At 41.2% G+C, this 12,555-nt stretch overlaps 1 protein-coding gene across 1 annotated transcript in view; it reads right to left on the bottom strand.

Annotated features, from left to right (window-relative positions):
- The window catches only part of LOC105830687 (agrin), a 569,188-nt gene that overhangs the window by 474,995 nt on the left and 81,638 nt on the right, over nt 1–12,555 (bottom strand). Inside the window, exon 3 of the mRNA XM_036292157.1 lies at nt 10,571–10,603. Within this exon, the coding sequence (XP_036148050.1) occupies nt 10,571–10,603 (33 nt within the window). The remainder of the gene's footprint in view (nt 1–10,570; nt 10,604–12,555) is intronic.

Raw genomic sequence — 12,555 nt, 5'->3', positions numbered from 1 at the left:
GTCGTAAACTCGAAGTGAAACACAGTCAACAATGCGGATTCGTTATGTATTGTATACATAAATAAATTTGCGGGGAGCCGTTTACTCGCAATCTTTTCACATTTGATCTCTGTCGGGGAAAGATTGAATCCGATTTGATGGAGAAAACCGCAGGGAGGGAAAGGGGGAGGAAGGTGTACCGTCGGTCCGTCGGTGAATCTCAAACATCCCCGTCCAGATACGACACGATCTCAGGGCGTGAATGGAGAAAAATCGAAATTGTTACACGCTCCCCCCCCCCCCCCGAGTGCATCGGCGGGATAATATCGATCGTCGCGCGCATTCGACACTCCAATTTTCTTAATACTTTCGAGTGAGTTCGATCCCATCGCTGTGTGAGAAGCAGAGTCGAGAAGTTACGAATCTATCGCACGACGCGAACAAAATTCGCAAGATTGAGATTGACGCCGGATATAGGGGGAGGGAGTGATCGGGCATCCCGTTTCCGGGGGCACACACATCGATCTTTCTCTCTTTCTTTCTCTCGCCGTCTCACAAAGTTCTAAATCTGGTCGATACCCCGACAACTTCTGCCGCGCGTCTGTCGATGCGGCGTATGTTTTCTTCTCTCGCTGGTTTGAAAAATCGCCGCGCTGACGAATCCTTGGTAATCATCATTTCAAATAAACCGCGTGAAACTGGCCGAACCGGATTTCCGGTCGTCAGCAAAAATCGTCGCTAACGATGCGTTTCATCGTCCGTTCCGGCTGCTATTGAGAATCAAAGACGCGTGTCCCTGCTTGAATTTTTAAAACGATGAATTTCAAGATATCCGAGTCTTCTTCATCTTTTCATCTCCGAGCGCGATTGTAAATCTCTTTTTATGTTTTACGTCTCTTTTATAAGCACACTCTTGTAAAATTCTCTATAAAATTTTTACTGCTCTATCTCCCGGCAATGCAGTATTGACAATTTATTAGCGAGCCGAATAGAGAATGAAAACGTTATTTCGTCGTATAATACGCGCTCTATCTACTCTTCGAGATAATTGTAATACTGGACAGCCGTTAGTCATCGGCCAGCAAAATGAACGACGACAATGCAGCTGCGATTTTTATTCCATTACGCGCACGCAGGTATTATGATTTATCGCAATTTCACATATACACATACAATTTTGACAATGATGATTTGTAGCGCTCGCATGAAAAACACGGTGAACTTTTATAAATTGCCCAAGACTGAAAAATATATCAAGCGCGAGCCTTCGACTCTCATCGGCGCAACTGGCATTCATCTGAATGAAAAATAACACGGCAACAGTTTGCCACAAGGATGAACAATGCTTTTTTTCTATATAAATGTTGCACCATCAAGGGACTCTAAGAGGAACAAGGAAAGGAGAAAAAAAGAGAGAGATTTTTAGCTAGTGGAAGAACGGTTATCGGTCCGTCGCATGCACGGGCGTATAAATCTACGATTGCCGATAACCCGCTTTTCAGAATAAATATCGTTGCGTTTTTCAGTTCTACCGGCGGCGGCTCGCGCGCTTCAAATAAACATATTGCAACGCGTAATCCCTAAATACTCGTCGTTTGTCGGGGAAAGGAGAGGAAAAAAAATGTATGGAACTGTCAACGGGTATTCCCGTCAATGCCGATCCGGTGTTTCCATAGGAACAGCGGGGGGGTGATTAATCCCGATGGGCGATACCCGCAGGAGAGAAATTATACAAATCCGGTGTGACTGTCGGCGGTATCGTAGCAACCTATAAACTGACTATAAAAAGTTGTTCAAACGGATCTCGCGTTATATACTTTTGCGATCTTCGTGAGGAGCATCGAAGTTAACCACCGCGCATCCGTGCGACGCACGAGGTGCTTCGAACCGACGCGCGTGTTCGCGCCATCCCCCGGCGGGACATAATTGATGTCAATATCGGAACGGATGTCGAGTGGTAAGCAGATCCCCGCGTAGGCCGCGGTATTACACGCTCGCGTGAAGGCTTATGGGACGGCACGCGCGTCACTCGAGCGTCTCGCGACGCGGTAGCGATGCGATCACATCGATCTGGCCGCGTTTATCCAGAGTATGTACACGCCGATCGCTCGTGACAACGTGGCCAGTGACGGGATCGGTCACGCCGCGTAAAAGGTTTCATTTAAGGTTCCCGCGTCGCGTGTCGCCGACCATCGGAGGTGATGCGTGACTTGGGCTTGGAGAGCCGCCAGGCGATACGGCGATCAATCACGCCCCCTCCCCTCTCTCTCTCTTTCTCTCTCTTCCCCTCTCAATCGGTTAATTGACGTCAATATTGAAAATACTAGATCCAGCGGTATATACCGCGATATAATCGGTTTTCAGAGCGCCTATGTAAAGTTTCCCGGATAGGATCGAATCCACTTGATGTGAGGATGCATTATTCGTTTATTGTTCGACGTGGTGTCGCTGATTCTTTACTGAAGAAAAGACAAAATTTAATAATGGCAAATGTGTTAAGTGAAATAATATCGATTAAACATCTAGTTACGATAACCAATAATTTTACGTTTCAAAATGTTGAATAAGTATTGCCAAACGGTTGGTTATATTATTATACAATATTGGAAAAATATTTATATTATTAACCGAGTATTTAATTGGTATTATTTTATTCAATGCTTGACAGCTATTGTCAAACTCTTTTTTCAATGTACTATCGACTTGAAAGCAACGCGCGATATACTGCTCGAACTAAAATAAAATAAAGGCATTGTATATCAGACACCAGAGCTCCTTGCCTCACAATTCGGCAAGGTATGCGTTAAATCTGTGTATACGATGCAGGATACGCGCGTAAGAGGAAGTCTAAGACTAGTCGTGACGGTAATTCCGGACGTGGTTTAACCACGTTCCCACCATCGGTAGCCTCAGCAGCCGCATCTGTCCTCCTCCTTATCTTCACCCTCGCTCGGGAACACGAAACTCAAAGTTACACGACAAGACGATGAGAAGGAACAAAGCGATGCAAAGGAAATTAGAAACGGGGAGCATAGAGAAGTAAGATAAGTAAAAAAGAAAAGGATAGAATGCAAATAAAGTGTGTGTGTGTGTGTGTGTGTGTGTGTGTGAGAGAGAGACAAAAAATATACATATAAGAAGAGAGAAAAGACAAGATAATGGCTAAGATAGAAGGAATGCGGAAACTTCCGGTAGAACACTCGAGCTTGATTGTTGGCGACGCATTGAATTAAACGCTTAAAGCAGAATAAGAGGGAAGAGAGAGGAGAAGCACGAGAAGGAAACCAGAATTAATTCGAGCTCGAGCGATTAGCGCGAATTAAGTTCCGTTCCAACGAGCCATCTCGATTAACCGCGCGAGCGCGCATTGCAAATCGTCGAAGCACGCGGCAAACCAATTGACAAATACATACACATCGGCAAGTTCCAGCTACGATATTCTCGCGGCTACGTCGGAAATCGTGAAGCGATTTGTTCCTTAATTAAAAGATGTACCACGGTCCACCGTACGATGCTTTTAACCGTGTTCCGCAAATTAATTGAAGTCTCATCAAAAAAACATTATTCAGGTTTACAGTAATTCCCGAGTTATAAGCTGATCGTATCACGCAGGATTATCGGCTTTAATTTTTCCAGGATATATGCCAATAAAGTATTTCTCCTATGAGCTGTTGATTAAATTTAAAATCAAGTATAATTATAACGAAAATATGTTTACTACGTTGATGCTTGAAAAAAAAATTGCACTATAGCTTGAGACAAATTTTGTTGCGAGAATAAGAGGATGATGTATCAAAAAATCAATCACACAGAGAAGCGCATGTACAGTGACACCTGCTATATACATACATACATATATATATAAATATATATATATATACATATACACATATATGTATATATTATCAGCATCATAATCCATTATCAATATCTATTCATGTGCGTAGGACGATAGCATGTGTGCATCTCTCGTGGTTATCTTCTTTGGTGGTTTTGCGCGAAATATCCACTGCGTACATGAGTAATACATTACCGGTAATGCTCATACATAGGCGATTTTTGGCGCTATTGGAACGCCACCGTGTATTCTGTAATACGCGCGATTCACTAGCGCAGTTTCAGGATAAAAGAGGTCGGAAATTAATTTAAGTGACTTGATCGGTGAAAGCAAACGATGTTATCTCTCGATGAAATTCGCTCGCTATATGCTCACGATATTTTAATCGCGATATTTTGTTTCTATTTGGACCGCGCTGCATATGTGTGCGCTGCATTCGAGTGAACCGATTTAACCGTTTCTCGCTATAATTGAACATTACATTTTCAACGTGACCTGGTGATTTTTGAATTGAAAATAAATCATTTTTTTATCGAAACGGTTTTGTTCCAAGTACTATTTCATGAAGCTCACTTCAATATTCAATAAATTTGTCAGAAACTTTAACCTATCGTATATATGTAATCCATATATACACATATATATGTATATATATAAATCAGTATTCACATCCTTATAAAGATATTGAAACACTTTTTTGTCATTTTATTCTTACTTTACGTTTAATAAATAATAAAAATAAAAAGATGACGAAAAAACATGCTAACATTATTATAAGCGTTCTAATTATGCCATGTGTTATTTTAGTAGAATGTATGTTAAATAATAATCTTCATCGTGTAGCATACTTAGCATGAACATCTAACTAGAAAAAAATAAAATGTTCGGCATCCATAAAAGCTTATAAAAGTATATGCAATAAATCCTGAACGTTTTTCGTACAAAAGTAAAAAACATGCAATCAGATATGTAAAATTGTACAGAGTTAAAAAATTTGTGTTAAATTTAACAGATGTTCAAAACAGTCCATTCAAATTTTTGTTTATTAAATACAAGACAAATGTTAAGTAGTAGCATAAATATTATGTAAAAAAATTAACATAAAATGTAATTTTACTTAATTATCTTGAAATGTTTTAAAATATTATTTTTTTACGTGTTATTTATCCATAAATTGTGTTTTTCAATACTAATTACTCTTTAATTTTTACAATCAGTATTAAAAAAACACAATTTATAAAAGTTATATTAACTTAGGTATGTAAAAAATTCAACACAAAAATTTTAACAAAAATCGAAATTTTAACATAAATACAAAATATCTCTTGCTGTGTATATATACTTTAAAAAGTAATATGATTTTGACAACAATGGATGTGGATTTAACATCATTCGTTTTTTTTACATAATTCTCACTACGTAACGTTCATAAAAATATCATTAATTTTTAGAGCGTAATAATAAATATACGAGAACAAATAAAAGGTACGAAAAATATATATAGAAAAATTAAAACTAGAAAAAATATACATTATTGTGTCGTCGGACACAACCTCATTGATTCTACGCAATTTTTCCCTTCGCGAATAAGCTATACTGTCGGTAATCGACAGAATTAAATGGACAACCGTTTGTCGCTCAAAGTTTCCGATACGTCGTACCGTGCTGCGCGCGAACTTTTCGGGCGCACCGAGAGCTCTGGGTAAAAACCGGACGTATTCCGTCGCATTATACCGGCATTTGTAACCGAGTGCGTCGTAGCGACCGTGCATGTAATGTATACATTATCCGAAGCCGATTCCGCCGAGGGCGCATGTACGCGTATCCTGTCGCGACGTACCGTACACGTGCGGCCACGCACGGTCACATCACCGCGGACTCACACGGATGAACCGCGCGCGGCGTTACGTTGCGCCCAGGGGCACGATAATTCAGCAGAAAAACCGCGAAACATTTGTCCGGCCGCCATTAATTCCGAAACTGCCCCGACGTTTCTGGCGAATCTGCATAAAACCGTACCACTCGATAATTCGACCGATACGCTCGTTGCCGACCCTTCTCGCCCTTCCCCCCTCCCCCGCCACCGTTCTCCGTCTCCCTGTTCTCGTCGCCCTTCCGCCCTTTCCCGGTTCCCTTTCGCCCCCTTTTCTCCCTTCTCTTTCTCTGTGTCGCCAGGTGGCTCGGATCGTGTTTTATCTGCCGTTTTTTTTCCGCGCTCTGCACTTTCCGCAATTCCCTACAAATCCGCTCGATGTCACCGGCATGCGAGGGAGGAAACGGACCCTTTGCGATCGTGTTACACGATACGACGCAGCCAATAGCACACTCGCCTGCTTCCGGCCAAACTATAACACGCTCTATCTGCGCACGATCAACTTTCGTTTCTCTCTTTCCTCCCCTTTCTCCGCTTCCTCCCCTTTCTACTTTTTTTTTCACCTTTGCAAAATGTCGCGAAACGCTCTTTTCATCTCGCATGTTTCAGTTTAATTTATCGTCAAGTAATTTTGCACAATTGCGATACGCGTGGATACTCGTGTGTGGACGCTAACGCGATAGGAAACGAGCGTGTCGCAATAATTCTCGTTTAACTCGCACTTTTCGGAAAACGTGTGGATGAAGCGTATCTCACAATCAGCGGTAACACAGAAACGTCAAATGCAAGGGGTAAGCAAAGACGTCTGTGCCCGAACGCAGCAAATATTTCTGCGGCTGGCTCTACGCGGCCGTCACTACTTGAGCGTTTATCACCACGCGGGCGGGCATTTGAGTGAACATGAGAGATCGTGAGTTGGTAAAATTTAAAATTAAGTTGAAACGGGAACGCGTGGGGTGGTTAAAGACCGAAAAAACACTTCGTCAACTACACCGGTCGCCGTCTCGTGACATCTGCAATTGATTTTTCAAAGGCTTTGCGGTGAAATTTCGCGTATGTGCAAGGACGTGTTTGCAAATGGTCGGAAAAAGGAAAAGACTGCACAGTTGCTACGCGTTCATTTGCTTTAACGCCCGTTGCTTTCTAATTAAACCGACCACCAAAAACGAGAAATTGCCAGCGAGTGCCTTTTTTTCCGGGGTCGGTGCGCATGGTCGGGTGGTCGTTAGAAATCGACAAAAAAAAAATAAATTGAGCAGCGGCTAATTAATTCTGATTGCATTAATTGAAGAGTCCCGCGTGGGACTCGCGTTTTTAGAGAACTTTTAGCAAATTAAATAGAATTGCTAAAAGAACGAATGCAGCACTTCAGTTTTGCAAAATATAATAAAATTAAAGCACAAAGGTATTATTTTTATACTTCGTTATGTTGTTAAATTTGTATTTTTGGTTCACCTATCAATTTGTATTAAAAGGTTGCAAATATCCTAACGTACACAAATGCACGTGTTTGAGAAGTATCTACGTAATTTTCTTCAAATTCACTGTAACACCTAAACCAGTACACACAAGTTATGAAACTCGTTAGATTAAACTCGTAGGCTGCGAGTCGTAGCACCTGGCACTTACACGTGTTTCTTACAGGACGCAATTTTGCAGGGCCATTGAAGATCGACGGTCCCGCAAATAATAATTATAGCAGAGACACAAAGCGGCTCTCGAGAGCCTCGCGGCGCGCCTCTTGCGATCCAATCCCACGTCATCCCCTTAAAACCCCTTTGTCGACCCCGATAATCCCACGTCGGACATGGCTGAGGCGGCATCTCCTGCCGGGCTCGGTTTTCTCTTTTTCCAAAATTCTATTACCACCTTCGTGTTCGCGCGTAGATTTTATAATCTCTTTTCACATTGTGCAAGGGAACAAGAAAGAAAGAGAGAGAGAGAGAAAAAGAGAAAAAAAGAGCTATCGTTGACTTTCTGGATTGCAGGGAGTAATAACTAGAAGAAAACACCTCCTATACGTCGAGACGTATTTTGTTGCGATATAAGGTCTGATTATTTACGTTATTATCTTGTTTTTTATATTTTAAATAAATAAGAGTCTCTCCGGCTTCCGTGAGACGCGCAAGTAAATATAAAATGTTATTTAAAAATAAAATTTAGTGCTCCTTTATTTAGCACCCGTGTACAATAAAGTAAAAAGAAAGATAACAATCTCTCTGAGGGAAGAAAAGAAAAAATGGAAATTAAAATATCTTCTATTATCTCGCTAAGCGGATTATGAAATTCTATCGGAAAAAAAAAAGAATAATAATAAAGGGTTACATAGTCTCTTTCCTCGAACGGCCAAGTTCAATAGTCGCAGAAATTACACGTGCAAAATATAATAGCTTTTTGTGTGATTTGCGGAATAATCTCTAAATCTATTTTCACTTTTTTGTTTCATCGAGACATACATCATTTCAATTGATGTACACTGAGGGGACATTACGCGACGAATATGTCAGTCGCTAATAAATGTAAAGCCAACTTTTACGTCAATCGCGTGCAATCTCGCAACTAATGTTCATTTCAATCAATGTAGATAAACTTTGATCTTGATTCAACTTTCTGAATCAATTTTCTTTTTCTAATCATAAGAATTAATCAAAACCTAATCGAGATTAAAGTTAATCTATATGACAAAACCGCAGTAAGTATAAAATTATTTATACCATGTTTTCGTAATGATATTCAATAACACACGTTTTCAAATATATCGTATTTGACGTACACAACATCAGTGTTAACAAACTTTGATCATAAATTGGAAATGTTTTCGAAACAAATTTCAACAATGTTTCGAAAAGAATTGCGTATCGAATAACCCTGTTGAAATATTTACACAATATTATTTTAAAAAATGCACATGAAATATTTCAAAATGTTACTTTAACGTTTCTTATTCACTGGTAACGGACGTAAGTCGCAAGCAGCGTCGATCGGCCAGTGGACGACGTTAATTCGCGCCGCGGTCCGTATATATTTCCTCCTACCATTCTTCTCCTGTCCACACGGCCGTTCGCTGACGTAGATTGAAAAAGCAGCCCCATTATAAATAATTTAAATGCATTGCCGGCGAGCAAAAAGCGGATGGCAACTCGGCGACGACGGCGCCGGCAAAATTGATACGACACGCGCACGACTTTTCTCGCGGAGCGAACGTCGCTCGCCGCGGTCAATACATCCCCGGCCGTGGGTGCGCGCGCGCCGGATTTCATATATATATATATATTTATTTATTTATTTATTTGTGGGCCCGCTTCTCCATCAGCCTGTCGTTCTTTCGCCATGTAAATCCGTCCTGGAGACGAGTGCGCGCGCGAGTTTCGATTTCTCTTACCGCTACACACGTGGATTACCGTATCAACGTGGAATCGTTAAAAATATATTTCGAGTCTCCTTCTTTTTCTCTCGTCTTTTTTCCCCTATCCGAATGAAATCTCTCGTCTGTTTGGAAAATGTTGGAAGGAGTGACGAGCGGAAGATGACGGTCCGCTGTGAATACTCCCGCGAGGAGGAGGGGGGCAACAATATCGCAATTTCGCGGCCGCAAAAGAAGTTCACGGCTCTATCGTTTCCGCTCCAACGATGGGAACGAAGAGCGAGACGTCGCGAGAAGAAGAAAGACGAGGAGGAGGAACGAAGAGAATGCGGCGACGGTAACGTACGAGTACACGTATCGTCGATCTGGCGCATGGAAAAGAAATCTCCCTTCCCCTCCCCCTCTCCGCCCGAGTTTTCCCGGCAGAATCCTAATCTCCCGGCGCGTGCGGTGCGGGTGTAACGGACGTCGCTGTTCCTCGCTCGACGTTTCCTCCCCCCTCCCACGCGACAGTCCATTTTCGAACCCTTTCTTCGGCCGGAACTACGGCGAAGGCAGTCGCAGTCGAATAGAACGGTATAGACGCCCTCCTCCCCGCGCGCGCCCCGCCATCGGGATCACCGGGATTACTATCCCGGAGCCTAATCAGCTAGATTGCCTGCAATTTGCCATCCTTATCTCGGCGGTGCCCTCAGCGAGTTCTCCGATCTCTCTCTCTCTCTCTCTCTCTTTCTTTCTTCTGATTCCAGATAGACTCCTACGTCTCGTCCCCCGCGTGAAGGACCAACCCCTCGTCATCGACGGACGGTCGCTTTGCGGAAGAATAGTTCTCCCTCCGTCGAATCTCAACTTACAGTGCGGCGAATCTTTGGCGAATTACAGGTTTTACGAATTACGGGATTTAGGTGAATCGGTATTTTCTTTACGGCGAGGTTGAGAAAAGAAGAGCTGCCTGCCGCGCTTGACGCCCGGCGTCGAAAATTGCAGCAAGTTTGGAATGATGAAGAGAGAGAGATTCCTACACGAACGTGCAGGACAATTCCTCTCGCGTGAATGGTACTTTTAGCATAGATAATATCGAATTTTCGCAATATCGATCACGATGCTATTGGAAACATCGACGAATCTGCGCGTACGTGCAGATTGTTTTCCGAAAATTATTAGAACCAAACTAAACTCTGGCAATCTTTTGTCATTATTAATTTACAAATTGCAAGCATATATAGGAACTTGCAAGCGATAACGAGGCACCATGACACCGAACTGTAAAACCGAATCGAATTTACGACCGAGTTAATCTGCATTATTCGGGAATAATTGTTTCTGCCTGCGTATCGTCAGTAACATAACGAAACTCACAAAATTCGAAAGCGCAGAGCGTACGGGTCGTTAATGTCGATTACGAGTATGTAGTTGCGCGGAAACTCTAGCGCACTCTCGTCAACACGGCGAACAATTGGTAATCGAGAACTGGCGCATGCGGTAATAACTGTATATTGTTAGATGTAACACTCACCCGCGTTATTACTGGCGAAATTTAGATCCTTACCTGAAACAAACAACATAGATGTTATTAGTACGCGTGTATCGACAAATAACAACGTGGTACAGATATCGATCTTGAGTTACGCAAGCTATGGCAAAATCAGAAAGGCAAATCCCAAATTCTATTAAAATGTTAAATGAAAATGTCAAAAATACAAATAGACTGGATCAAAACTTTTCAGACTGTCCGTGTTCAGATCGATTCCGTGTCTCGTAATTTCTTATGCATAAAAAATAGCATAAGATTTCTTGTAAAAAATAATATAAATTAAATCATAAAAAATCGTATAATAATAATACTATATCACAAAGTAGATGAAATGTTTCTTACGGATTTTTCCCGGAGAAAACAAATTCTCAAATAAAAGTCATGTCATATTGTAGAGTTATTTTAGCTACAAATATCTAAAAATGCCATTTTTCGCTACTTTTAAGTCTAATTTTCTAAAAAATGTGACATATTGGAACGATTATACAGATTTGTTTTCAGCTACAAAAAAAGTCTATGAGACTCGTTTGATTCGGTGTGCGATCTAAAAAGAGTTCAAATTTGTCACATAGTAGAAGATTAGATATTGATTGGAGCTTATTTTAAGGTAAATCTTACGGCAACAGTCTGCTTTAGCTGATTGTGTAAGAAAGATTTTAGATATCTAACAGATACCCAAAGTTGTTCGCACTTAAAAATTAATGTTGTTAACATGATTGACGTCATCCACGCGATAGCGTTTTAAGAAAGGCTCGTGGCCCGCGAATAGCCCTATTTATTTTTCATCAGGCGATGCTCGGTTTAATGCGATCTAAACCGATTTAACTCTTTCCTTCCGTTATACTTCGGAATTAAGCGCAGCTTCAACGACCGAGATGTTAGAATTTAGTTACAGACACGCGATCCTTCGTGTTGCGCACATATTATTTCGCATAAACTAACCGCGTGTAATCCACACGTAAGTAATCTATCCAAGTACACTGAGTACTGCAAATACACAGAATGTTTGCTGTTACATGTGATCCTCCGGAAATGCAGGCTCAAAGCTAGTATAAATAAGACCTAGGAAAATAAGAACATGGGCGAAGGGCCTTGCGCAAGCGTGTTTCTCTCTCTCCCTCTTTCTCCGTATAGAGATATACATGAATATTTTGATTCGCAATTCGCGAGATGCAAAATAGATATAGCTGCTGTCGTAAAAGCTGCAGATATAAAATAGCGAATCGTAGATTTCATCCTTTCTTGTTTACTGAAGAGATGCAAAAGATTCAAAACAAAAAAAGATTTGAAAATTTTAAATTAGTGTCTTGATGTTTTGACTTTTTTTACAGATGTTACGACAAATCGCGTTTAAAAGATTATTACATTTATCGTATGGCAATTCTTCTTAGTATAACAAATTTTCAAATGTATCAATTGGAATGCAGAAGAGATTTCTCGAGAACTTTTCTATCCTACAGTCAATCGACTTGAAAAATTTCTACGATAAAATTTATACGATAAATATAATACCTAAAGTCTAAGGTCTGATTGTTTTAACACATTAATGTCATAAATATTATTATTATTGAAGAGAAAAAACACATAAGGGGAAGTACAGCAAATTAAAATACGGCTGACGTAATGCATGTGACTGGCCGTAAAATTACGAGAGACGCAACTCGATGTGATATTTACATGGTAATGGATCTTGGGAATTCGCGACGTTTTCCTTCGTCGCGATAAGGGATGCACCGTCGTCTGCAGCAGCTCGTATGGTCTAAGATTCGTAGATCTTTGCAGTGGCACTCAACTTCCGCCTGTACGGCCTCTCGAGTCAGTGAAACGTACCGGAAGTCGTTCTAAGCTCCGCGGCGTCCATGTGACCGCGAAATATATATTAAATCCGGTTGTTTTATTCATGCGAGGAAAGGCGGAACTCTCTTCCGTGGTAGCGAGCTTTTTGATAGCGACTGCCTTTATGGACA

Source organism: Monomorium pharaonis, chromosome 9 (assembly GCF_013373865.1).
Source record: "Monomorium pharaonis isolate MP-MQ-018 chromosome 9, ASM1337386v2, whole genome shotgun sequence".
NCBI classification, from domain to species: domain Eukaryota; kingdom Metazoa; phylum Arthropoda; class Insecta; order Hymenoptera; family Formicidae; genus Monomorium; species Monomorium pharaonis.
Note: the sequence above shows the minus strand (reverse complement) of the source record. Positions and strands in the feature narration are given on the sequence as shown.